The following is a 27570-nucleotide window of genomic DNA, read 5'->3' on the forward strand; positions in this document are numbered from 1 at the left end:
TGCTACTCAAAAAGCCTCCAGTGCTCTCCAGGTAAGCACCCTGGAAACTCTCTCTGCTCAGAGAAGCAGGGCACAAATGATGCTTTATACTGAATTGTCAAAGCATGCATCAAGAATTTACACTTGGACCAAAAATGTGAAGAGTCTCTGCCAAAGAATCAATTCATAGTTGGTTTGGGGAACTAGAAATTGAAGATTAATATGTAGCATTCATGACCCATCATTCTGTATGATTATAAGAAATTATTTAACATCTTAATGCATGCCATGACAACAAAAGTACAAAAGCATTTACTGTATGCAGCCAAAGGCCATTACAATCAAGCAGAGTGAATTAAAAGAAAAAGCATAAATCACAGATAACACTAAAATAACAAAGTCTACAAATTCTCATTTTAAAACATGACACCCTTTGGATGCAGCTTTCAGTCTTATTTTCCTTTCACAATGATTATAAAAGCAAACCCATTAAGAAAAATGTAAGAACACTGTGGGATCAGCCCAAAGGTCCATCTAGTGTAGAATCCCGTTTCTCCATGTGAGTGACCATATGGCCCTAGGAAGCCCATAAACAGAGCAAGACTATAGATCTCCCTGCTGTTGCTCTCCAGAAACTGGAATTCAAAGGCAAGTTGCCTTGAAACATGAAGGTGGTACTAAGCCACAATGTCTAATACCTAATAATTGGTTGAGTGTCAGGAGTTTAATCCGGAGAACCTGGTTTGATTCTCCATTCCTCCACTTGAAGCCAGCTGGGTGACCTTGGGTCAGTCACAGGTCTCTTAGAGCTCTGTCAGTCTCACCCAACTCACAGGATAATTGTTGTGAGGATAACAACACTCTATGTAAACAGCTCTGAGTGGGTGTTAAGTTATTCTGAAGGGCAGTATATAAATCAAATATTATTGTTATGTATTTATTTACTTCATTTATACCCTGAATTTCTCCCCAATGGAGATCCAAGGTAGCTTACATAATTCTCCTCTCTTCCATTTTATCCATACAACAACCATGTGAGGTAAGTTAGGCTGTGTTTTGTGTGACTCGTTCAAGATCGCCTAGTGAGCTTCCATGGCAGAGTGGGATTCAAACCTGGGTTTCCCAAATCCTAGTCTGCTACTCTAACCACTACACTACATTGGCTTTTTCATGCACTTGCTTAATTCCTTTTTAAAGCTGTCTAAGTTGTGGCTATGACCACATTTTGTGGCAGCGAATTCCATAATTAAACTATGCATCGAATAAAGGAATACTTTCTTTTGTCTGTCCTGCATCTACTACTCATCCATTTACTTGACTGGTCTTAGTGTTATGGGAGAAAGGAAAATATTAGCCAGAGGTCTTGAAGGATATTATACTCCCCGCTTTCGATGGAGTTCATCTGACCCTTGCAGACTCAGTTAAGAGCCAAGAGGTTATACTGGATCCAGTGTTATTACTAGAAAAACAAGTTGGAAGATCTGCACTGGCTGCCCTTTCCAGATGCTGCTTCTTATCTTTAAAGCCCTAATAAGGTTGGGGCTAGGTTACTGAGCTATCTACTATCCTGCTGCAATCTTTGCCCTTTTCCAGTCCTTACTTTGGATGCTGGTCTGGTTTGGTACTAGTGTGCCATCAAAGAAAATTATCGGTGTGTACATAGTAACATAGGAAGTCCTTTCTAGTCCCACCAACTTGTATATGCAAGCAAGGGTTTATTTTGTTTCTTTTTCTCAGAAGCAACTCTGAGTCCAATGAGGCTCATTCCCAAATAGGACCACAGTTTTTGCAGATAATTACACACATATTGCCACTGCCTGTAATGAAGTTTTTAGCAAAGCACCTTTGAGAGGCGAAACAGGCAATATCCCCGTGAGGAAGACTCACCAAACTAGCAAATAGCTTTAGAAATGCATTTTCAAAGGCGGAACACGGAATCCAAAATAACCTTGGAAGTCAGTGTGACACCGAGAACGTTATTAAATTGGACCCGTACAGAGTAAACCAGGCCACAGACTGGAAACAGTCCACGGAGAGGATGCATAATTTCCCGCTCGAACCAGGAGCACGACCGTAAACTTGCTCAGCTCAGCGCACGCCAAAGGACCTTACTAAGGAGTTCGCTCACGTCAGCGCAAAAAGTGCACGTCGCACAAGCACGAACCGCACACTGCTCAGCGTCCCTGTCCACGTGAGACACGAGCGCCCTCTTTCCCTTTTCTGCGAGCGAAGACTTCCGCCAACAGAGCTTTAGGGGATTACTACGCATGCGTCGTCGCCCTCCTGCGCTCCCAGTTTGCTTAGCGTGGCTGTCATGGCGGCTCCCAGCGGCCGGTGGTTACACATGGGTTAGGCTGGCTATAGGGCGGAGGGTCTTGTCGCTCGTTGAAAGAAGGGACCGCAGAGGCGACAGCACCGTCGCCGTTGTGCTGAGGCACCTGGGGAAGTTTGAAGAGAGTGCCGGGAAAATGCGAGCTCTGGAGCGCGTGCTGCTGAGGGGCTTTCCTAGTGCAGCGGAGTCGCCACGGTGGAAACAGAACGAGGGTGTTTCGGCGGCCGGTAAGACGAATGGAACTAGACGGGGCTGAATGGAACACCCGCTTTCTTCTGTTGCGCTATCGGTTCTCGGATAATCTTCCTCGCAGGTGTAATTACACACACGAATAGGAGTTCTTGCTTTGCTTGGCGGAATTTGGTGGCTTCTTTCTTCAACCCCCCCCCCCCGTTTGTTTTTTAAATCCTAGATGTCCATTATGGATTTGAGTGAGGTGGGGAGAGTTGTGCTGCCCAGAGAGCAAAGTCTGTGGTTCAGCTGCTGGGTTGCTTTCCTACCTGAAACTTGTTGAGCTGGCATTAATGTCTTGGTCGGATCGCGTAGAACTGGTCAGCATCGGGCATTGAAACTGGAAGCTAGTGAATAGCGTTAGTAAGGCATAGGTTGAGTTGCTGCCCAGAAAGAATGACACGCATGGGGTAGCTCATGTCTGACCGTTAAAAGCATCACCATCTGTCTGCTCTGAATGGATATATCCACTGGGTGAGTGGTACAGATCAGAACTACTTTTTCTACCTTGTCCCGTACCCCCAGAAGTAACAGATTTTGTGTTCCTAGACCGTGGTTATTACTAGTCACACTGTAGAATGCTCCTGAGGCACTTGGCAACTTTGGGAGGGGGAGATTGATGTTTCACTGTTTCCCTTAGGATCAAATTTTTCTCTTGTCTTGTGGCTACAGCCTTTGAAGCAGTGATGAGCTCATCTGATTGTTCTTCATATTCTTTAAGCCCTATATTCAGTTCAAATTTTTCTTAAATTTTTTAATGCTATGATTCTGTTAATCATAGCTGCACTATATTGTACCAATATAAGCAACTTTGTACTGAAGTGTTTTGAGTTGTTTTCTGTCTGGGCTCTTCCTTAAAGTGGAGGATAATAGTATCAGGTTGTATGCCTAAGGTAGTGTATTTTTAACTTCCTTTGAGAATTCTGGGGAAGTATGGTAAGAAGCTGATTAGCCTATTACTCAGAGAAACAGTAGTTGTGCTTAATAAAATATATAATATGTAACTGCTTTTTCAAAACAATCCCGTATACTGAAGCAATGGTGCAAAGAATGTGTGAGGATTAAGTGCAAATGGAATGACATGTTTACTGCATTTGAAAACCAATACTTGGTGCTCATTAGTTGCTTTACATACCAATTATCTTTTAAAAAAAATGTGTGTAGAATCATGTGTGAATGCTGTTTTAATATACACTATAACAAATAGCTTTCTTGGAAAATAAATTACATTCCTTTATTCTAGTATAAGAGGTATTTGGTGTGAACTGCTATTTAAGATGCTATTAATGATATATCTGTTTAATGCTATTTAATGATCTATCTGATATATTTGATTTCAGAAAGTGGGTCCTTGTTGCAATTGCTGTTGGAAGGGAAGTATGAAGCTGTTTTATTAAGTAAAGCAGTTCAGAATATCTTTACAACACCTGCAACTGCCAAAGAAGAGAACTTTGACACCTATTTAGAAAAACAGATTCAAGTTTATCTGGACTGTTCTTCTGTAAATGTTGATAATCTGGAAAGGTAAAAGGAATTTTTATTTGTAAAGGAATTATTAAATGTAGGAATAGTTCAACTTATTTCATAATTTAGTCTGTGCTTTGTGATAAAGAGTTTTGCTTCTGAGAGTGAGCAGAGGTAACAACACAAATTGAAATAGCTGTTGTAATCAGTACACATTTGGAGGCTAGAGAATAAAGGAAGAACGACTGTTAGTTGTAACAGATTACAGAAATGTTGTAGAGAAGGATTCAAGATAAGAAATGGTATCTACTCATTGCTAACACTGGGAGATTTTAATTGTTACACTTTTTAGCAACATTTGTTAGAAGATGTTATCTATAATATGTTGCAAACTTTCAAGAAATCTTTGAATAAGATTTTTTTCCTCAATATTTTCCATAAAATAAATAGTTTAGTGTTTCTGTGGCAACTGTGAGGATGATTTAAACTTGATGATAGATATAGCTGATCACCAGATCAAATCCTGTAACGATTGCAGTGTTCATAGGAATTCTGGTCTTCAGTTTTAGGATAACTGCAGGAGTTTGCTGTGTGATTTGTGTATGAAGTAGTCAAAATTCTGCATTTATGCCTTTTATTTTCTTATGTGCCTCTTTGTACATTGCAGTAGTGTTATAACTTTTTTGTGTTGTGATGACTGTTCTGATTTGCTTGGTCTCTCCTTATTGCCACCAAACAGAAGAGCACATGAAGGTTTTCCAAATCAAGTGAACTGTTGCATTTGGCTCCTTGCAAAGCCATATGTACATGTAATTGGGGTTACTTTGAAATTTGTATTACAGCCAGTAGCACCGGTGAAGAGGAAAGTTACTATTCAGTTTACATTTTTAAAATTTAAGTTGTTTCTTGTATTCTTGTAGCTAATTTATTTGGAATGGCTGAGAATTATCAGATTCTCAGTATATGTGTATGTTTAAAAAATTTCAGGGGGAGAAAAAAAAGAAAAAGATGACGTCAAAGGAAAAACAGATCAGGAAAGAAACCATGATGCTTGACTTATTTGTTTATATATTTTTATTCTGCTTTTAATCCATACTAGGGACTAAAAGTGGTTTGCAAATTAATCTTTCAACAAAATGTAAACAAAAATCTACAGCCCTGCAGCCCCCAAAAGAAACCTAATGTCAAAACTAAAGTAATAATGGCCAGGTTAGGGATTAGCTTCTTCTTATTCACACTTGTTGATAATATATGGCAATACAAATAAAAATGAAAGTAATATTATGAGATTAAGGGTGGCACTTTTGTCAGAAAATATCATGTTCTTGTTCTTATTAGTCTTCAAGTCCAAAATTGTTACTCCTACAACTTAAGTAAAAAAATACAGTTATTATCAACCATTCAAAGTCAGCCCCTTGTCTTGGGGCTGCAGTTGTTGCATCTTATTCTGAACACTTATCTCCTGGTGCAATGGCTTGCTTGGTCAATGCCACTAGTTATAACCTCAGGCCTGAGGTACTGTTGGTTGATGAGAGAGCCATTAAACGACTGAGAAGTCAGTTTGTCCTAGAAGGGGTTACACACTCCTGAAGGAGCAGGCACATTGCTTTGAGATGCAGCTGCATCCAGGCCAGTTAGAGGCTTAGATTATTTGTCAGCCTCCACCGGTGTTGTCCAGCCCACCAGTTAACTCTTCTAAAGCCCTACTCTCTCTGCCCCTACCTGCAGAGCTGAAGCAGGTGGTGACCTGAGACAGTGTGTTTTCAGTGTTGGTGCCTCACCTTTGGAAGGTGCTCACTTAATGTCTACCTTTTATTTTATTTTTACTTTATTATTTTATATTTAGTTTATTACCTTTCTCTCCAATGAGACCCCAAAGTGGCTTATATTGTTCTCCTGTCCTTCATTTTATCCTTAGTTTAAGAATGTAACTAGCCTAAGGTCACCTAGGAAGCTTCTATGGCAGAGTAGGGATTTGAACCTGGGTTTCCCAAATCCTCATCCTTTCCTTTAAGCTCCAGGCTAAAACACTCCTTTTTATCTAGGCTTTTAACAGCTGTTAGCTGTTTTATGGTATTTGGCCTGATGATTGCTTCAGCTATATCATTTTAAGCTGCTTGATATGCCTTATGCTATTTTTATACCTTATCTTTTTATTGGCTTATTTAGTGGCTTTGTTTTGTTTTTAATGATGGTGTTTTAATTGTTTTGATTTTTTGTTTTAGCAGGTCTCTGGAGAGGTAGCTTATAAATTTTCTAAATAAATAAATTGTAACTTCCTTTGCTATTTTATGTGGTATGTCAGAAGGACAAAATCTGATAACCTTCCATAAAGGATAAAGAAGAAGAAAGTTTCCTTTCAGATCTTTATTTGATTATGCAGAGCCCTTTGATTGTATACATTCAATTGTTTGGGGTTTTTCCTCTGCCAAACTGAAGATACTTACAGAAGCAACAAATAGATTAAAAGGCTGTATATATTTCTGTATATTAATATTACTATATACTAATAATTTTATCTGTACAAGAGTGTTAATAAAATGAGATTGCTTTTTTTTTTTCAGGCAAAGTGTGGTGTTTCTACTTGGTGTGGGAAGTTTGCAATTGTTTGTTCAGAGCAACTGGACTGGCCCTCCTGTTGAACTGCAACTTCAGGACTTCCTGCCATCTGAATTACTACAACAGTATGCCAAGGTACCTTCCTTGCCACAACTCAAATCACACACAATCCAGTTACTATAGTAACTATCATTTGACTGGTTAGTGTTTGAGTTGTACTTTCTGTATCACTAGAGATTAGTGACTGATGCTCTGGCAAGTAGTCAGTGCATAATCCTCTGAATTTCTTAGATTATGATGCTTGCTAAATCATGCTGCATTTCTAAAAGTCAATCCAGTGAAAGTGAAGTACTTTTACATCAAGTTACCTTCAGTGCTTCATATTTCATGGTTACCACTGTTGTTAAAACATGCATTTCCCATGTAATCCCCTCTCTCTCAGTTCAGTTTCTATATTCCAGGAACATGTACTGCTTTTTTGTTAGACAGCAAGTTGGATCTTTTAACTACATGAGCAGAAGGCATCCACAGTGGTGGATCTTTCTCCGCTTTTCCCCTCTCACACCGGTCCTCTGTGATTCCTGAAAGGTCATTGTCTGAAATTGTAGGGCCACTGTAGACCAAAGCCAGTGGGCAGGTGGAGGCTGCAGTGAGGAGGAGCTGAATGAAATTGTTCCCACCACACTCTTGTGCCAGTGGAAAATGTGGCAGAAGAAACCCACCCAAGAGCAGCTTCAAATCTGGCTAAGAGCAATCAGATTGCCATTGAGTAATATGGAATAAAGAAAAAGAAAACATACATACATCCTTACAGCCCAGAGGCCTAGGTGAACAGGACTGAGCTTGTTTGGCATCCAATAGAAAACACAGAAGATGCTAGGTACACACTGCATAAGTGTGGTGCAACTAGAGAAAAGACCCCGATGGTCCTATATAGATAATAATAATGCTCTTCTTGTATGAGATTGGGATGGTGTGCATTTTTGACAACAGAATAAGGAAGATTGGAATAAAGTTAAGCTGGTGTGTTAGGCATGCATACCTTACGTCTTTGCCTAAGTAAGTTTCTAGTTTTCTCTTTCCAGCCTAGTGCACTGTCTACAGCTATTCTGAGCATGCTGGTTCTAGATGGTGAATCAATCTACAGCCTGACCTCCCACACTGTCTTGCTGATGCTAGCTAGAGCAGCACTTGTGAGCTTAAGACATAAGCTTGAAGCTATACAGGTAAGGGAACAACACTGAGAACTGATTGTGATTTCTATATTTAAGGCAATTCATATTCACTCTGTTTCTTATATTCTTCAGTTAATTTTTCCATTACCATTTCTGGAAAAAAAAATCTGTCTTTTAACATTTTTCTGTTTTCAGATGATAGTCACAGTACCACATAATAACGAGGACATGAGCAGTTCTAAGGCAGTAAATGGATTCCTGACCTTGTCATGCATAGATCAAAATTCATCCCGAGAAGGTGCAGGTTACATTATTGTAGTGAAAGAGTGGCAAGTCCAGGAACAAAGTAACCAGAAGATGCTGAGTTGTAGTCAAGAAGTTGGTCAGAAGAGAGCAGAAAGGCAAAACAAAGGCTTAGTTGCACAGGGCCCTATTCTTTTGAAGTCTGATTTGCTGCATATCTGCATTTGCTTAATGCTTAATATGCTTAATATGCTGCATATTAAGTATGTTGCTTGTCTTACTTCGCCTTTCTTACCTTTTAGTGTGCCTTTTTCAAGTATGATTTCCTTTTAAAAATATTTATTAATGAAAAACAAAAAAAATAAAAGCAAATGAGAAAAAACAAAGAATATATGAAAAACCAAATAGGAGCAGGAAAGGGAGCTGCTAGAGTGGTGAATCTTTTTCTGTTGCCTTCCTGAACTGCTGGGGGAATTTGCTGAGGTTACTGTGTGGGAGGACAGTGTTTGGGGCTGTGTGAGTGGGTAGAGCCTGCTGTAAAGGGGTGCCAGTTAGAGTAAGTTTTCTGTTTGTCTTATTTGCCTGAGCTGGCGCTGATCACAGAGGGGGATTGTTACTAATTGGAGAGTGTCTGTTTTGCCTGGGGCTAACTGCTGGCCCTAACCTCTACTGACTGAGCCTTGATTGAATTAGGCTCCTCCTCACCAGAAGCACATCACAGCCATCTGGGTTCTGAGAAGAAGGAAAGGGATCTGCAACTAGAAGAACACTCTTGGAATATACTTGGAAGGCGATGAAGTCGACAGAAGGCCCCTTTCCAGTCACCTGCATGGAGTGTGCCATGTTTGTTTTCCTTCCAGAAGAGAAGATGGACTTTACTTGTCAGAAGTGTAAGCTGGTCAGGCTTTTGGAGGAGAAGATTCAGAGCCTGGAGGAGAAGATTACCACCCTTCAGGAAATCAAGGAAGGGGAGGATTTTATTGAGAAGAGCCTGGGGGCTCTGCACAAGCATGAAGTCCAAAAGAAGAAGGAAGAGTCGATCTCCCTTCTGAGCCTCCTCTCAGTTCTGCTGTACAAACCAGAAGACGTGGACTAAGGCGATGCTCTGGTCCACTGGAGCTCAAGAATCGTTTGGAGGTGCTTGAGATGGTGATGGAGACAAGAGTGGGAGGAGAACCACAAAAACCTGGAGGAGGGAGTGAAGAGGGCATGGGGCCACATGGAAGTGGAAGAAAATGGAAGGTGGTGGTCATCGGGGACTCTCTGCTCAGGTGTATGGAACGTCATGTGTCCAGGCCAGATCTCCTACTCTGAGAGGTGTTGCTTTCCGGGAGCCAGAATTCAGGATATTACAGACCGACTGCCGAAACTGATCAGACTGATTGATCAGTACCCATTTGTGCTGGTTCAAGTGGAAATGAATGACACGGTCACGAATACCATCGCAAGAATTAAAGAGGACTATGAAGCTCTTGGAAGGTAGTTGAAGACAGTGGGGGCACAGGTGGTATTTTCTTCTTCCTGTCAAAGGAAGAGGAATGCAAAGGGAGCAGACCATACTCGAGGTGAATCGTTGGCTGAGGTGGTGGTGCCAGCAGGAGTGCTTTGGGTTCTGGGACCACGGGATAAGTTTTCTTAGAGAAGGCCTTCTAGCACATGATGGGCTTCACCTCTCAAAGTCAGGGAAGAAAATGTTTGGAAAGAACCTGGAAAGCTTCATCAGGAGAGCTTTAAACTGATACCACAAGGGGAAGTGGTTGATCAACATGGGTATTTCAATGAAGAAGTGATAACAGCATGGGCCCACCTGGGTAGGACAGATCAACAAAGGTACAAGGCAACAAATGCTTATATACCGAAGTATGAGTAATAAGAAAGAAAAGCTTGAGCTTCTTTTACAAACAGAGGGCTATAATATAGTAGGAATTACTGAGACTTGGTTGGGATGATTCCCATGACTGGAATGTGGTAGTGGATGGGTATGAGTTGTTCAAGAAAAAACAGAAGGGTAGAAGAGGAGGCAGAGTGGCATTGTATGTGAGGAGAGGGCTTGGTTGTCAGGAAGTTCTGGAGAATGTGGTTGACAGCTCAGTGGAAAGTATATGGGTGGAAATAAGGGGAGGAAGGACAAAGGGTATTGTTGTTGGTATTTGCTACAGTCTGCCTGACCAGGGAGAGGAAATGGATGCTGCCCTCCTTGAACAGATTGGTAGAGTATCCAGACATCAGACTCTTATAGTTATGGGTGACTTCAACTTTCCCGATGTGTGCTGGGAGACAGGATCTGCAAAATGACAAGACTCATGCAACTTCCTGACCTGCCTGGCTGATAACTTCCTTTTTCAAATGGTGGAGGAAGGTACAAGGGGCTCGGCCATACTAAACTTAATATTAACCAATAGGGAAGAATTGGTAGATGGAGTGAAGGTGGTGTGGACCTTAGGTGGAAGTGACCATGTCCTCCTTGAATTCCAGTTGCTGTGGGGGGCCAAGGAAGTTCGTAGCCTGACTTGTAGGTTAGATTTTCATAGGGCCAACTTCGACGAACTCAGAGGTTTGATGACAGTCATTCCGTGGGGAGTGTGCTGGAAGGGAAAGGAGTGAGTAAAGGGTGGGCTCTTCTCAAACATGAGCTTTTGCAAGCTCAAGCCCTCACTGTTCCAGGAAGACAGAAACATGGTAAGGGCTCCAAGAAACCAATGTGGATGAACAGAGAGCTCCAGAATAAGCTAAAGGAGAAAAAGGAAATGTTCAGGAAATGGAGAGAAGGGCAGACCTCTAAAGAGGAATATATGAGGGTTACTAGTACTCCAAATCAATCATCAGAGAAGCCAAAACTCAGTATGAGCTGGATCTGGCCAGGGGGGCTCACTACAGTAAGAAAAACTTCTACAGATATGTGAGAAGCAAACGGAAGGTAAAAGAGGCAATTGGACCGCTGTTGGAAGTGAAGGGAGAAAATCTGATAGAGGACAGAGAAAAAGCAGACAAGTTTAATGACTTTTTTGCCTCTGTTTTCTCCCTGAAGAACTTGAGCCCATCTAGAGATGGTAGTAGACATGACAGGACACCTGGGTGGCTACTTGACATTGACAGAGAGGTAGTGGAGAGGCACCTGGCTGCACTGAATGAATACAAATCCCCTGGGTCGGATGGTGTGCACCCAAGAGTGCTCAAAGAACTTTCTAGAGAACTTGCAGAGCCTCTGTTCATCATCTTCAAGGTCTCCTGGAGGACCGGGGATGTGCCACAAGATTGGAGAAGAGCGAATGTTATCCCAATTTTTAAGAAAGGGAAGGATGACCTGAGAAACTACAGGCCGGTCAGTCTGACTTCTGTGGCTGGGAAGATATTAGAGCAGATTTTAAAGGGATCGATCTGTAAGCATCTGAAGCACCGCTTAGTGTTCCGGGGAAGTCAACGTGGTTTTGTCCCCAACAGACCTTGTTGGACCAACCTGGTTTCCTTCTTTGATCGAGTGACAAGCTTACTGGATCGTGGGAACTCTGTCGATGTGATTTACCTGGATTTCAGTAAAGCTTTTGATAAGGTTCCCCATGACATTCTAATGGGTAAACTGGAAGACTGTGGACTGGACTATAGGACAGTTTGGTGAATAGGGAACTGGTTAGAGGACTGCAGCCAAAGAGCGGTGGTCAATGGCGTTTCATCAGATTGGAGGGAGGTGTCCAGTGGGATGCCACAGGGCTTGGTTTGGGTCCGGTACTTTTCAATATTTTTATCAATGATCTGGATGAAGGGGTAAAGGGGCTACTCATAAAATTTGTTGATGATACCAAATTGGGAGGAGTGGCAAACACCCAAGAAGATAGAGTTAAAATTCAACAAGACCTGAATACTCTGGAGAAGTGGGTGGTTGTGAACAGGATGTAATTCAACATAGATAAGTGCACAGTATTACATCGGGGCCACAAAAATGTGAAGCACAAATACAGGGTGAAGGATATACTTCTGGGTAGTAGTGTATGCGAAAGATCTTGGAGTAAGAGTGTAATGTAAACTGAATATGAGTAGTCAGTGTAGTGCAGTGGCAAAAAAGGCAAACCCAGTCTTGGTTTGTATTAAAAGGGCCATTGCATCAAAATCGCAGGAGGTCATTGTCCGTCTGTATACTGCCTTGGTCAGGCCGCACCTGGAGTACTGTGTGCAGTTCTGGAGGCCTCACTTCAAAAAGAGAGCAAGGAGAATGATCAGGGGTCTGGAAACTGAGCCCTACGAATAAAGGCTGAGGACCCTGGGAATGTTTAGTTTAGAGAAGAGGAGATTGAGGGGGAACATAATTGCTCTCTTTAAATATTTGAAAGGCCGTCATTTGGAGGAGGGCAAGGAGCTGTTCCAGTTGGCAGCAGAGGATAGGACTCAAAGCAACGGGCTTGAATTACAGGCGGAAAGGTACCAGCTGGGTATTAGGAAAATCTTTTTCATGGTCAGAGTAGTTCAAAGGTAGAATCAGCTGCCTAGGGAGGTAGAGAGCTGCCCTTCACTGGCAGTTTTCAAGAAGAGGCTGGATGAATATTTGTCAGGGATGCTTTAGGCTCATCCTGCATTGGGCAGGGGGTTGGACTAGAAGGTCTGTATGGTCCCTTCCAACTCTGTGATTCTAAAAAAAAGAGAGAGAGAAAGAATACAGTGATAGCTACAAAAGCACTATTGGTAAATTTATACATAGGTAATTATACAAGATTTCCAAATACCTAAATATAAGTCCATGCGCAGTTGCCTTCTATATGCAGTATGTTCAAATGTTGATAAGTTTATAAGGTCTACAATCTGGTGATTTACAGGAGGTGGGCTTTTGTCTTTCCAATGTTGAAGTATTAGTCTTCTAGCAACAGTAAGGACATGGATGGTCTATTTCCATTGACCATCAGTTAGATTCCAGGAAACAGGCAAGTAGTTTAATAGTGCATAAACATCCTCAAAAATAAATGAGTTAGAAAACACAATTAGGCACACAATTAATTGCTAATAACTTCCTCCCAAAAGGGCTAAATGGTTAAACATGACCAAAGGATATGCCTAAGAGATGCATTTTGTGAGTTACACTACCACCAGTTACACACTGTGCTTTACTTTTAGTAAAAAGTTGCTATGGTGTCCAATATTCCCTAAACATAATTTTTTGCTGAATAAGTCACAACTTAAGATCCATAGTAGCAACACATACATGGCTTAAAGCTTTATCCCATTACATTATTCCATTCATCTCTCTAAGATTTTGTGTATCATATTTATTAACCATCCTCAAATATTTATATACAAATATTGTAGATTTTACTTTCTGTATTGATTCAGTAAGAATCTCCAAAAGTGGTGGAGATTCTGAAGCACTCAAAGCTGCTGGACCATATTCGGACACCAACAAATGTTGCAAGTGTAAATATTGCCGTTGTGCAGAAGTTGGCAAATCTTATTTTAACCTCAGTTGGAAAAAGAACAAAAACTCATCATCATTACCTGTCAATTGATCTAAAGTAAAAATTCCCTTATCTATCTAAGCCTTCCATAAGGAGGCTTCCATAAGAAGTCTCAGATTTTAGTCAGGAGGAAGTGACAAACTATGGACCAAATGAACCTGTTCGCAAACCAGGGCAAGTTCGTGAAAGTTTGTGGTTCGTGAACTGCAACGAACCACGAACTGGAACGAACCACCATTTTCCCAGTTCATGCCTATTTCTAATCTGCACAAACCATTGGTTTGTGCTAACATTAGAGATCTTGGTCATAATCATTGGAGAGAGGCAGTAAAATTAACTCTGGAATACGAGTTAAGCAGAACTGAAGAAAAATCTCTAGTATCTAGACTGATTAATTTCCATGCATCCATGAACTATCTTATATAAACATTTCTGAAAGGGTTTTGATAATGATTTTGCTTTTGCATCATTGTTTGTTTTGTCTAACTTTGAATTCCTTTTAGTGAATATTAGCGAAAAGGTGATGTTATATATATATCAAAACTAATGTTTTATGGTTTAAAATAGATGGCAGAAAAATACACCGTCTTTTAATTTCTGTATAAAGTACTTAAGGGGATTGCTGTTTGTTTCCTCTGGTTGTTTGACCTTATTTATCATTTGAGTATTTAGACTGATACTAGCTCTCAGTTCTGTATTGGTATATAAAATTTTAACTAAGAGCAGCTGTTGGTATGTAGAAGCCAAAAGGTGGTTCTGAATTGATCAAAAAAAGCCACTAGGTGAACCAACAACACATAATCTGCTACACAGATGTCCCCCCCCCCCCAGTACTTTGGGTTGATGACATTTGGGTCAGTTTTCTAATTTACTGACAGTACCGGACTATGGATTGAACTCCATGATCTATTGGCACAAGGGCTGAGGTAGCAGTACCTTCGAACAGGAAAATTTATTTTCAGTGCCTCTGTGGATTAACACCTGTGCTGTGGAGAGGGGCTGCACTGAGTAGGGGAAGATAGTGAAATCACTCCTCCATCTCCATTTGCAAGCACCAGCTCTGCTGATACAAGAGGCAGGAAAGTTACTTCATCCCCTTCTTCAAGGCAGCTCCCTGGTCTGCATGGCTGCTTTTCCACATGGTTCTGGTATCAGTTTTCCTGGGATTGAAAGGGATTGCTGGAGGGGTAGAGAAGTGAGGGAAAGATCCATTACTGCCAGTGCCTTCTACTATGTCACAGAGGGCTAATTGGCCTGTAGTTCTTGGTGTCTTTTCATGGACCTTTTTATATATAGTATGTTTTCTAAGGATTGTATGTTGTTTCTTCAGTCAGTCAGTTTTCATCTGTTACCTCTATTCTTATTGGTGTGAGTCCTTTAGCTACTGTTTCTATTCTTGAAATAGATTCCTGCTGTAGAATTCCCAGTCTTTATAATAATAATAATATTCAATTTATATACCGCCCTTCAGGATGACTTGACACCCACTCAGAGCGGTTTATAAAGTATGTCATTATTATCCTCACAACAACAATCACCCTGTGAGGTGTAGGTGGGGCTGAGAGAGCTCCTAGAAGCTGTGACTCACCCAAGGTCACCCAGCTGGCTACAAGTAGAGGAGTGGGGAATCAAACCAGGTTCTCCAATTAGAGTCTTTCTGGCTTGATTAGTATTGATTTATTCTGACATTGCTTTTCCCCATACCTTATATTTTAAAGGAAAGAAGAAGGGGGGGAAAGCAAAAGACACGTAAGGATAGAAGGGTTTTCCTGAATGAGGTTTTAAAATTGATTCTGGCCTCATACTGCTACAATTTATTCCCTGATTTCCTCACTCATTTATTCGTCTTTAGCTTTCACTTTGTTTTTTCCTGTAACCTCCCTCTCGTTCTTTTAAGACCACTTTTACCCCGATCTTTTTTTTTACAAGCCTATTTTAGGTTGATTTTTCCCCTCGTATGTCATTTTTCTTTGGTTTTGTTTATCCTGACCACTCCCACCAACCTCCAACCCACTTTTTGATAATTGGACATTCGTCGTCAAACCCCTCTCACCCCTGCCTTCCTTCCTCCCCCCTCCTAGTTTTGTTTTTGATCTTTAAACAATAATAATCAATTTTAGATTGATATATCAACCTACCATTGTAATAGGTGGAGCGGGTTCTCTGAATTCCCAGCTTTTTTTTAAAAAAGTAAGCTTTTAGTCCTTTCTGTTGCAGAGATATGCCTTTTCTTTTATATCTCTGCAAAGAAAGGGGCTAGAGAAATTGATCATTTTTAAAAAAATTGCAAAAGCCCCAGTGGCCCAGAGGACACGATGGGGGGAAGCCACTTCTGGTGCTAGAAAATGTAGTGTGGTCTAAAAAGCACATAGCTGCTGATGCTCTGGGCTCCACTCCAACAGAGGTTGGTTTGCCCTGGCAGTGCTAGCGTCATATATGCCTCCTGTATTTCTGCCATGAATGTATATTGGCTCTGCCTCTGGTCTCTGAGAGTATGAGAAGTTCTTTATTGCTGTAATGCCAGCAGGTTATCTCGCAAATATTTACTTTCTCTTTCTCGCTCCGCTGAGTCTGTCCTTGACTGCCAGCTGAAACTGGCTCAAAATGTATCCTTCTTGAGAACCAAAGATAAGTTCATCTTTCTCGCTGTCTACTCTAAAACAATGTCTCACACACACACACACACACGGTTAACGGTCCTCTTTCCCAAAGGTGGGACTATTCTCTATAACTAACATTGCTAGCCCCACATATGTCACTTCTGCCAATTTCACTGTCTGAACACCTTGTACTGAATGGATCTCTAATAAAGTTACTTCAACTGAAACACCTGTGTGTTAACTGTGGAGAACTTGGGGATTTAACTGCCAAGGACTGAAAGCTAGCTTTTGCCTCCTGGCTATGGGTCAGCCCAGGCAGGGCTTTCTGGTTTGGGCCTGTTATGAGCCTTGGCCTAGTGGCTCTGGGGAAGCCTGCACTCAAGTTACTGCAAGGCCTACATTTCCCAGGTTCCCTTTGGCCCCTGTGATTGGGTAAGAGGGGATTCTGAGGGGAAAATTGCACCAATAGGAAAGGAAGGAGATGGTTCCTGAGAGAAGAGATAAAAGGCCTCATCACAGGGGGAGGGTATTCACTTCTAGGGAGCACAGCTGAGGAGAGGCTGCTGCAGACGGTGTGTTCCCTCATCCAGAAGGGTGAGATCGTTGGAAGCCAGTAACCAGAGGACAGTTAAGAGCAGTCTAGTTAGACGCGTTAGGGTATTTTATTTTTGTTTGTTCACCAACCTTTACTATTTTCTTTAATCTACCAAGTTTAAGAACCGTTATTAATAAACCTTTTAAATAAAGTTCTTTATTATTCTGCCTGGGTCCTCATGCCTTTTTTGGTCATGTACTAAATCAAACCTACTGGGAAAGAATCAACAAAAGGTGTTAGTGGGGTGCTCTGGGCCCTTCTTTCGGAAACCTGTCCCAGAGTGGTGGCGGCCTACAGACAGCTACCCTGGGCACCAGCAGCTGTGACAGGGCCGGGCGAGAGTGAATTTATGTATGCGTGGGGGAGCTGTTCCCCTTGTAGGCTTCTCCATGTAAAGATCGCCAGTGTTCATTTTCTACCTTCCCCCCCCCAAAGGGGGAGAAGTACTGACATCATTGATATCACCAATGATGACAGCACCCTCACTTGTAAATCCTGATTATTTAAGGCATGTGAAGAAGAAAATAAATCATTTCTGCAACTGTACAAATGCTGAGGGAGGGCAGATGTGTGAAAGAACCATGTCCAAACCGATTTCGGTGCTTGTGGATATAGAGTTGGTGTCATTTGCATACTGATGGTATCCAGTTTGAAAACTAGGAATTATTTCTCCTAATGGCTTTACATAGAGATTGAATAGCATAGGGGATAAGACTGCACTTCACAGGATACAACCCACACTGATAACAAATGGTCTCCAATGGCAACTCTTGGGTTTGGGCAGAAATGATTTAAAGGATTAAATGTACATCTCCTGATACCTGCTTCTGTCTCCAAACATTTCAACCAGATAGTGTGGGCTCCTGTTACAAAGACAATGGATAAATCCAGTAGGAGCAATAAAAGCTATGGCATTTGTCTACATTCAGAATAGAGATCATCAGCTAAAACAATAATACATTTCTATCCCATAGACTAGACTGAAAAGGATCCCTAGTGTATGAGTTATCCAAGACAGCCTGTCGCTCATCTGCTTCTGCTCTCTCAACCACCCTGCCCAGAAAGGGCCGATTAGAAACTAGAAAATAATTGGTCACAACATTTTTCTGTAGTGATTTTTTTTAAAGTAGTGGATAGATGACCACCTTTAATCGTCTAGATGTATAGGAGCTTTTTATCTTTTGTAGGGTTGCCAACTGGCCTGGAGAAAAATTCCCTATCCCTGGAACAGAGGCTGAATGGGTGGGGATTTATAGATGATGTTATTTACCTCCATGCTGTGAAAAGCTTCAGCTGGCCGTTTCCATCCAGTACGGCTCTATCACAGAGACAGGACAAATAATTGCAGGAACTTGAAGCAGCACTGTATGCTAGAATATTTTAGATGATAAATTTTAAACTAATTAAATTCAATTCCTTGACATTTAGAAGAAACTTGCTCTCCAGCAATTGACCATGTTTTTCCAAATGTTGAAATTACTTAAATTTATTTGGGTAATTAGATTAAAGAGTGTGTGCATTATGTGTCATCATGTCGCCACCGACTTATGATGACCCTATGAATGAAAGACCTCCAAAACATCCTATCATTAACAGACTTGCTTAGATCTTGAATACTGGAGGACTTGGCTTCTTTGACTGAATCAAACCATCTCATTTTAGGTCTTTCACTTTTCCTACCGTTATTGAATTTTCTAGATTCTTGTCTTCTCATGATGTGACTAAAGTACAATAACCAGTTGTCATTTTAGCTTCTAGGAAGAATTCAGGCTTGATTTGATCTAGTACCGGCTTATTTCTCTTTTTGGCCATCCATGGTATCCGCAAAACTCTCCTCCAGCACCACATTTCAAATGAATCAATTTTCTTCCTGTCAGCTTTCTTCACTGTCCAACTTTCACATACATACATAGTAATGTGGAACACCATAGTTTGGATTATCTTGATCATTATCCTCAGAGAGACATCTTTATCTTTAAGGATCTTTTCTAGTTCCCTCACAGGTGCACTTCCAAGTCTCAATTTTCTTCTGATTTAGTGCATGTCAATTTATTGACCCATTTTTTTCAATACTGTGATTGTAGCCCTTATGACTGAGTTAGGTATTTAAGAATTCCAGAAGGTATACAGGGGTACTTCTGTTTCTGTATGAGAAACTATGGCTGTTTTCACATGGCTAAAACTTCTGGGAAATTACGCAAAACTCACAGCATGATGGCATCTCCATAGCGTGATTTCCTGTTTAATGGCACGATTTCTGAAGTCATCACGCCATTAAATGGAAATCTCACTATGAAGACACCGTTCTGCTGTGGGTTTTGCGTGATTTCCTGGAGACATTAGCAGCCATGTGAAAACAGCCTATGATATGGTTCCTATTCTGTAGAGACCTATAACTGAGAATCTTTAGCTGTAATTTCATTTTGTGAATAAGCACTTGCCATGATGACAAATTCATGCAAAGGTAGTAGGAAGGATGACTTTCTGAGGACCAAATCAGAAGTGGTTACAGGATTGGATTTGAAGAAGGGATTGAGAATCTTAGCTATCATAAGGAGTCGTAATGCAAAGGAAACCAGTCTCCAGTCAGAATACTGATTACTATGATAGATACAGTAGTATTTGTTAGTGGTGATTTGTCCAATTAGAAAGCAGGTGAAGTCAGAGCCAGAGGGCAAATTAGCATCCCCATAATGTAGCTTTCTGTGCAGAGCAAATTTGTGTCAGTCTTGACCTCTTTATATTGTTGCAGAACATACCTTCTGCCCACTGACTGACATAAGTCAGAAAATGTGGCAAGCTTTTTGATAACCAAATTGTTCTTTGTGAATGTATTGAGGTATCATTCTGGGTTTTTTTCTTGATGTCCAAAAACTAGTATTTCTGTTGAACCAGATATATGGCTTAGAGGATCAATGCATAAATTTAATGCCAGCTCCATTATCCATGGGCAAAAGTTTTTTGAGGCTGCAGCCGGATTTTCATTCTGAGTGGCAGCCCTTGATTCCACTTTCCTGTGCCACATTACAAATTGATTTTTAAAGTATAGCTGTGTGTTAAAAAAATTTCAATATGACATACAAAAGATTGCATTTTAGATAAAAGGCCCACATTATACGTATGGTTACATTTCTGGATTTGGGGCTAGAGCTAAATTCTAAAGTGTAACACTTATTTTACCAAGACCATGGTAAGAAAAGATTTATTATCGAGTAATAAAAAATAAAGTTACCTGTCAGATATCAAACTTCACCCAATATAGATACTTGAGCTTTCATTTAACTGCAGAGGAGTTAGCCATGTTAGTCTGTAGCAGCAAAATCAAAAAGAGTCCAGTAGCACCTTTTAACTATTTAACTATTATTCAAAAGGTAGACTATGTAGAGAAATTCTCATTAGTTTCTCTTAATCTATTGTATTGAGCGGCTTGCAGTACTAAGATCTGTACTATCATTTTGTCACTCAGAAGATTCTCTCTTCCATAAAACCAGCTTTCCTATGGGTGTTGAATTTTGACATGATTATAATATGTCCGGTGGGGAGGCCCCTGTCAGCCACGCCATTGCACCCGGCCCACCGACAAGCTCTGATGCCCGGGGCCAGCTTACCAGAGGAAGAGACACATCCACGTCCACAGCTCAGGAGGGGATGCTGGCCGGAGGGGAACAGACGGGAAGGAGAACAGCAGCCTCAGGTCCAGAGGAGCAGCCAACACAGTATCAGAGCCCAGAGGAGGAAGAGGGCTTCAGCTACTCACCGGAGGAAGTTGAGGCAGGAGCTTTGATGCGGCGGTTGCCATGGCCAGCTGTGGCTGGGTTGGGGTGAGCCCGTCCAGACTGCCGCCAGGGACCCTGGGTACAGCCCAAGAGTGAAGCCCATAGCTCAGAGATGCCGAGGCAGGAGGTGGGTCCACCGCAAGGAGAAAGGCCATCTGAGGCCACCCAGCTGACTGACAGCTCCGCCAGACCAAGAAGGGAGCAGGAAGGGGTGATCTGGGAACAGGCAAGTTGGAGGGATTGGTGGAGGAGGGGAAAGGAAGGTGCAAGGGGTTATAAAGGAAATCCTCCCAGTGATGAGTGTGGTTGGCATGACCTGGGTGAGAGAGAGAACCACACACAACAGGGCAGGAGAAGGAACCTGGGTGAAACAACCTCCTCCCCTGCCTTGCTCTAATGCTGAGGGAAGGCACACCTAGTCAAGTGAGACAGCAGGTGGCCCCATGGCCGAGCAACAGGAAGGCAAGGTGGGTGCAGGGGATGCTGACAAAGTGGTGGAGAATGCAGCCACCGCACCTGCTCTAGGATGCTCCCTGCCACATCTACCCACCCCAATTGGGTGGATGACCTCCTGGTCTTGTACTTTGGGCACCAGTGTTACCAAACTTTGACCTACGAGCCTCAGGGATGGTCCCGAAGGAGCCATGAGCAGGGACATCTCCCAGCGACATGGACTTCACTCAGTTTGGCCAATGGTTTGCTGAGCACCAAGGCAGGCTTCTACGTGAAGTGGCCCAGCAGCAGCAAGAGGCCCAGGCTGCACAGGCTCAACAGCACTGGGATGCCCAAACCACCCTCATCCAGAACCTCCACCGGCTACTAGGGACAGGATCTGCTGGAAGTGCAGCAGCAAGTGGCCTCGCAGCTGGTGATGGCTCAGGTGCCCTATGAGCCCCTCCATTTCACCTAGCCAAGCTAAGCAGGGAAGATGATGTGGATGCCTGTCTCAAGGTGTTTGAATGCACAGCCAAGGTAGCAAGATGGCCCAACGAACATGGGCATTTATCCTGGATCCGTACTTGACAGGGGAAGCACAGGCTGCCCTGAAAGCATTGCCCAAAGCAGAAGGGGCTGATTATGACTGTTTCAAGGTGGTGGTGCTCAATTGCTATGAAATAACCCCTGAGACCTATAGACAGAAATTCTGGACGCTTACCTATAAACGATCAGACATAGGTCAGTCACCAGGACTCTACCTATCAAAGGCTGAAGCCTGCCACGGATGGCTGCTGGGTGGCTAACTAACTGGTCCATGAACAGCTACTGCAGAAGATACCCTCTCGGGCCCACAGCTGAGTAGCACGCAGAAAACCAGCTCTTCTGAAGCGCATGGCCACTTTATGGGGAAATTATATGGTGGCTGAGGCGCATGAATCACCCCACAAGAGCAGACGCCCAGGCAGCTGCCTCCCATTGGGATCCTCAGCGCTTTTATCTGAGATGTTTGGGGGGGGGGTACCTGCCAGGGGGCCCATGCAATGGGAGCTCTAACTAGCGGCCTAGGTCACCCATTGCCAGCAAGCTCCAATGGGTGATTGCTGCCCCCCATCCCCTTTAAGCCAGCTGGCAAGGAACCTGCACAGAACCACGAGGGAGAACGAGGGTCCTGCTTCACATGTGGCAAATGAGAGCACTGGAAGAAAGAGTGCCCACTGATGGAGTGTGACCTAGGGTGGGATACCACCATGCAGCTAGTCACCACCCAGCCATGGTCCCCTACTGGTAGTGGTGCTGGTGGCAGGAAGATGCCTCACAGTGCTGCTTGACAGCGGCAGCTCTGTCTCCACGATTCGTTCGCAGTTACTGCCACCCTCCCTCCCTGTACTGCAGAAGGAGACCACCGCCTGCTTCCACCACCTTGTTAAGGAGTGCCCTGTGGTCCAAGTCCCGATGGTTTACCAGGGGCAGACACAAGATGGAGAGTTAGCCCAAGTTCAGGCCTTACCATATACTGTGCTTTTGGGGCGTGATGCTCCCCACTTCCAACCAGCCCATCTGAGCCTTAACAGGACCCTCAAGGAGCTTGCCCATGATAGAATTGGCTGTGGAAGAGACTGACAATGGAGGACCTCCGGAAGTACCCGCTGGACAACGTCTCCAGGTGCAGTGGAAAACAGATCCCCACTTTGTAGCAGCCCAAAGGATGGATGAGATTTTGAAACACCTACGTAACTCAACAGCAGTGAGTGAAGGGGAGATCTTAGATGCCCGCTGGGCCAACTGGCTGCTGCGGGTGATCTTACAAGGGAGATTATAGTACCATCTAGCCCCAGGGCAGCCCAGAGAGGTCCAACAGCCACCAGGAAGTCCTGGCGGCTGCTTATAATCACACCTGGGCAGGATACCAGGGAGCTAGATACACCAAAGCATGGATTGCTTTCCATTTCTTTTGGCCCACTCTTGAGTACAGATGTCAGGCGGTTCTGCCAAACATGTCTTGTGTGCCAGTGAGCGCCACCCCGAGCCCCCTTAGCTCCCCTCCCAGTGATCCAGATGCCCTTCGAGCAGATAGCGATGGATTTTATTGACCCACCTCTTTGCATGCCCCAAAGGTTGCACTGCATCCTGGTCCTGATGGACTATGCCACTTGATACCCCAAGGTGGTCCCCCTCCACAATATGAGGGCTCTTGGGTTGGCCAGAGCCATTCTACATTATTTTTGCAGGTGGGCCTCCCAAAGGAAGTGTTAACGGATTGCAGCAAACTCTTCACCATGATGCTGACACGACTGCTCTGCTACATTCTCAAGATACGCCAGATTCTCACCAGCATCTACCACCCCTAAACTGATGGGTTGGTAGAATGCTTCAATCAAACATTGAAGGCTATGTTATGTAAACTCGCTCATGAGAGACCCGGGCAGTGGAATCTCTTTCTAGAACCCTTGTTGTTCACCGTAAGGGAGACCTCCCCCAAGGCTTCCACCAGCTTTGCGCCGTTTGAGTTGCTATACGAGAGGCAACCAAGAGGAATCCTGACTCTGATGAAAGAGAGCTGGGACCCCCAGGAAGGTGGGGAACCACAACCCATCCCAGAGTATGTAGAGGACCTGAGGGCCCGGCTCGAAAAGGCTCAGGAGGAGGCCCGGCATCTCCTAAACACCACCCAACATGTCCAGAAGGACTGGTACGACTAGGGTACCAGAGCTTGTACATTAAAGCCGGGGGACAGAATCCTAGTGAGTCAAAGAGTAATGAGCCCAGGGCAGGAAGATCCCTGGCGGGGCCCCTACCCTATCACAAGAGTGTTGGGGCCCCTTTCTTACAAAATGCAGTGCGGACCCCAACAGCAGCAACGGAAGCACTTGCACGTGAACGACATCAAGATCTGGTGAGACCATGCTGTCCTAGCCTGTAATCTGGCCGACGACCCCCTGGAACTCCAGGAGGGTGAACTGCCATGGATCCTTGAACCCGAGTGCCATGAGGATCATGTCCTAGACAAAGGACTCTCCCTCGAACAATGGGCTCAGGTACAGACCCTGCTACAGCAGAGTCCCAATGTTTTTTCCCGATGAGCTGGACACACCACCCTGATAGTTCACTCCCCAGAGTGGACTGATGACCTGCAGGACTAGAATGTTACCAGAACTGCTCTTTTAAATGGGGAAATTAGCTCAGCAGTCTGGAACTAAAATTAGCACGGATCTAACCAATGTTTACGGAGGTCCCGATTCCAGAAATTCTCGTGACAAAGAGGCAGACTACAAATAGGTTCAATAAACACGTGTATTTACTAATAGTGTGGCGTAAGCCTGAACTTGCACATACATACAAGAAAGCATACAAGAACTAGGAAATGCAGAGTAAGAAATACAGAGACGGTCGCATGAGCAGGTACCCACGATGATAAGGGCGATACTCACAATCCTGAAACGGAGCAGAGACACAACAGCAAGGTGGTCCAATGCCAGCACTGGATCCACAGAGAGACAGCAAGGGGGTCTGGATAGGAATGGCACGAGCACCATGCAGTCTGAGGGACCAGCTTAAATACCCCGAAACGTACCCTGGGGCTGATGCTGTACTTGGTGGTTCTCACAGGTTAAAACAAAGGCTTTAATGGGTTACTGAATGTCTTGGATGGGCCACTTTAGGAATCTGATTGTGTTATAGTGACACCTCAGGAAGAGGAGACAAAGGAGGGAGGGGGGATCCGAGAGTGCTGAATGGATGTTCCAGCGGACAGGGCTTGTCCTGATGTCATCAGCTGTGGAATGCGGAGGTTTCTTTGAGATGCATTCTCTAAGTGCTTGGGATGGTCGGCACTTAGCTTCTTCTCCGGGGCGGCTCCTAAGATATGCAGAGCGGGGCGAGGTTCTCTCGCTGCGGATGTGGCGTTTCCACTTCTCCGAAATGGCTTCCCAAAGCAGGCTTCTTCTCTAGGTCTTCTGGCTGCCTAAGAACATGGCTGCCGGCTGGACATGGTTGGGGCTGGCTAGCAGGCTGCCCGGTAGCGAGGGCAAGCTCGGCGACCGGCCCGCAGGAGGCTCCAGGTGGGAACTGGCCAGGGAGCGCCTGGCCAGGCTCGCTGGAGGTTTCCCCAGCAGGCGCCCGGCTGCTAACAGCGGCTTGGGCCCAGATGAGGCAGGCTTCCATGGAGGCAGGGAAACAGCACGTAAAACACAGTCCATAGCAGGGGACAGGCGCAGTCCGTGGCAGATGGCAAGGCATGCATGGGGCACATGTGTAATAAAGTCCAAACACACGCTGGGAGGTCCAGATATAGGTCTGGGCAGGGCTGCCCAGGAAGAAAGTCGTTTGTGGGGTCATCCAGACATGGAGTCAGGAAACTAACACAGTCTATTGCAGCAGCAAGGTAACTAACAAGCAGGCAGGAAACTGACATGAGTATTAGAGTGCACAAGTGCAGGGTAATCTTTGGGACAGCAGTAAAATAGCAACGCAGGAAACTAACACAGTCCATGGCAGGCCTTAAAGCAGGAGAGGGGGCCTATTTGGCAACAATTCCCTCGGAGACCATGTGACGTCAGGCGTGTGGATCTCCAAACTTGGCTTCAAAGGCAGGATGAGCGCCACGTCGTGTGCTCGAGTTCCGAGCGAAGTGGGGGAGGGAGGGGAAGGAGGGGGAGGTGTCACTTAAGAATTTGGTTTGGAGAACCACATAACTGAATGAGAGAGTTTGGATCGGCCAATGGGTTGCAGGTCTCTGGGTCCACCCCAGGAGGTGTGCTAAGCGCAACCGTTAGCATAAATAGCAATAATTCATATTTACATACATAGCAAAGAGCAATTCATATACATGGATTAATCCATAAGCAAAAGATTAAAAGCAAGGCAATTCATGGGTCAATTCATGAACACAGGCTTAAAAGTGAAGGCAGTTCATATAAGGCTAAGAGCGCAAGTAATTCATGGAGCAATTCATAGATGTGGAATAAAAGCAAGGAGTAATTCATATACGATGAAAGGTGAAAAGTGCAAGCAAGGCATAGATCAATTCATGGATACAAGACTGAAAGTGAAGTAATTCATAGGATATTCCATAAGTTATTAAAAGCAATACATATGAGATTAAAAACAATTCATAGCTAGCAATAAATAAAAGCAATGATAATAAAAAGCAAGTGCGAGGAAACAATTCATGAGGGTAGGCGGCGGAAGGGCTCATGGGGGGCATTAAAATAAAATTCACAATTAAAAAGACCGATTCATACAGCCAAATTAAAAACAAATTCATAAAGCTTAAAACTAATAATTCATGGGAGATAAACAATCTTTAGAAGAGACAGTTCATGAGGGGTCCCGGTAAAAATCCAATTAATAAAATGATAAATAGGCTAAAATCGATGCAGCGGAGGGAGTCCGGTTAAAGGGACAATTCATAGAGTTAAAAGAAATTCATAGGACGAAAGTTGATAGGAGGTGATTAAAAGATTCCAGTTCATGGGAGGATCATAGGCGCACTTGCAATAGACAGAGTGAGGGGTTAATTCGGGGCTAAATTCATAGGGGCGAAATTCATGAAAGGCAATGGAAAGAAATTTATGGGGAACTAAAAACAACCGAGCGGCAAAGATCACAGACGGCTCAGTCCGCAGTACAGCTGCTGGACTGGGTTGCATATTTACAGGAACAAGCAAGCTTAGTCCATGTGTCCCAAAACACACTTCCACCCCCCCTTGCTGTCCGCGTCAATCCGCAGAGCAGTGTCGGTGGGCGGCAAGAAGGGCTTCAGGCACACAGTTCCTAGTCCTCATGGAGGTAGCGCCGCTGGCGGTCGTCCGGGTGCGAGCCGTGGGTCGGGAGGCGGAGAAATACGTCCCCCCCCAGTTCACAAGAGGGCCTCGGAGCGGTGTCCGGCAGCAAAGCGTCCATGGGGCCGGTTCAGAGTCCATACACATAAGCATAATTACACAAGCACAGTTCATAATGACATAAGCAATAGAATAAGCGAAGGATAAAATAGGCCGCCAAGGGCGACAGTTAGGGCAGGAGGAGTTCAGGATTGTAACGATCCAAGTGGTGGGACATCCGGAGTTGCTGGAGCTGTTGGTGGCTCCAAGAGCCCAGGTAAAGCAGTGAGGCACACAACAGAACTTGGAAGGCCAAAATAACAACGATCGGGTGCAAAGCCAAATTATAAATTCCAGTAGCAGTGGGGCTCCAGCCAAAGAGGGTCTCCCACCACGAGTGTTCCCCGGTGGTCTTGATCCGTTGGACCAGGTCCAGGATCTCCCGTTGTGGGATACGACCAGCGCAGTGGTGTCCCCGTCCCTCTGGATGCTCTGGAGGGTACGGTGGAGCTGCGGATGTGTCAGGAGCTCACGGATTAGCTCCAGGCCGATGCCAAGGGAGAGGGGCTTCACATATCGGTAGATGGAGGGCGCCACCAGGATCTCTTCTTGGGTCCAGACCAGTACCGTGTAGGTGAAGTCGCAGGCTGCCACCGAAGACAGGTTGCAGACGCAGCGATTGACCCCCGGGATCACGGGCTTAAGCTGGAACGAGTTCAGGATCACAAAGTCGCAGGCCATTTGCACGCAGGCACATCCTTTTCCAAGATAGACCATAGCGGAGCTGTTCTCCCGGGCTACCTCGAAGGGGCACTCGTTGAAGGCGTCAACTTGCGGGGCTACACAGGGGTGATGCGGCTTGAAGGCTTGGTCTTGGCAAATGAAGCCGGTTTGGTCTCGAGGCTGGCACCCTTGGAGGCT

The 27570-nt window shown here is 44.2% G+C and overlaps 1 protein-coding gene across 2 annotated transcripts in view; it reads left to right on the top strand.

Moving 5' to 3' along the window:
- The first annotated feature begins 2301 nt into the window (after positions 1–2301).
- The window catches only part of TTC27 (tetratricopeptide repeat domain 27), a 169338-nt gene continuing 144069 nt past the window's right edge, over positions 2302–27570 (top strand). For both annotated transcript variants that reach the window (XM_054980541.1, XM_054980549.1), the window contains exons 1-4: positions 2302–2538; positions 3883–4066; positions 6571–6700; positions 7651–7791. In XM_054980541.1, the coding sequence (XP_054836516.1) occupies positions 2448–2538; positions 3883–4066; positions 6571–6700; positions 7651–7791 (546 nt within the window). In that variant the 5' untranslated portion in view covers positions 2302–2447. The remainder of the gene's footprint in view (positions 2539–3882; positions 4067–6570; positions 6701–7650; positions 7792–27570) is intronic.

This window comes from Eublepharis macularius, chromosome 1 (genome assembly GCF_028583425.1).
Source record: "Eublepharis macularius isolate TG4126 chromosome 1, MPM_Emac_v1.0, whole genome shotgun sequence".
In the NCBI taxonomy this organism is placed as follows: Eukaryota; Metazoa; Chordata; class Lepidosauria; order Squamata; family Eublepharidae; genus Eublepharis; species Eublepharis macularius.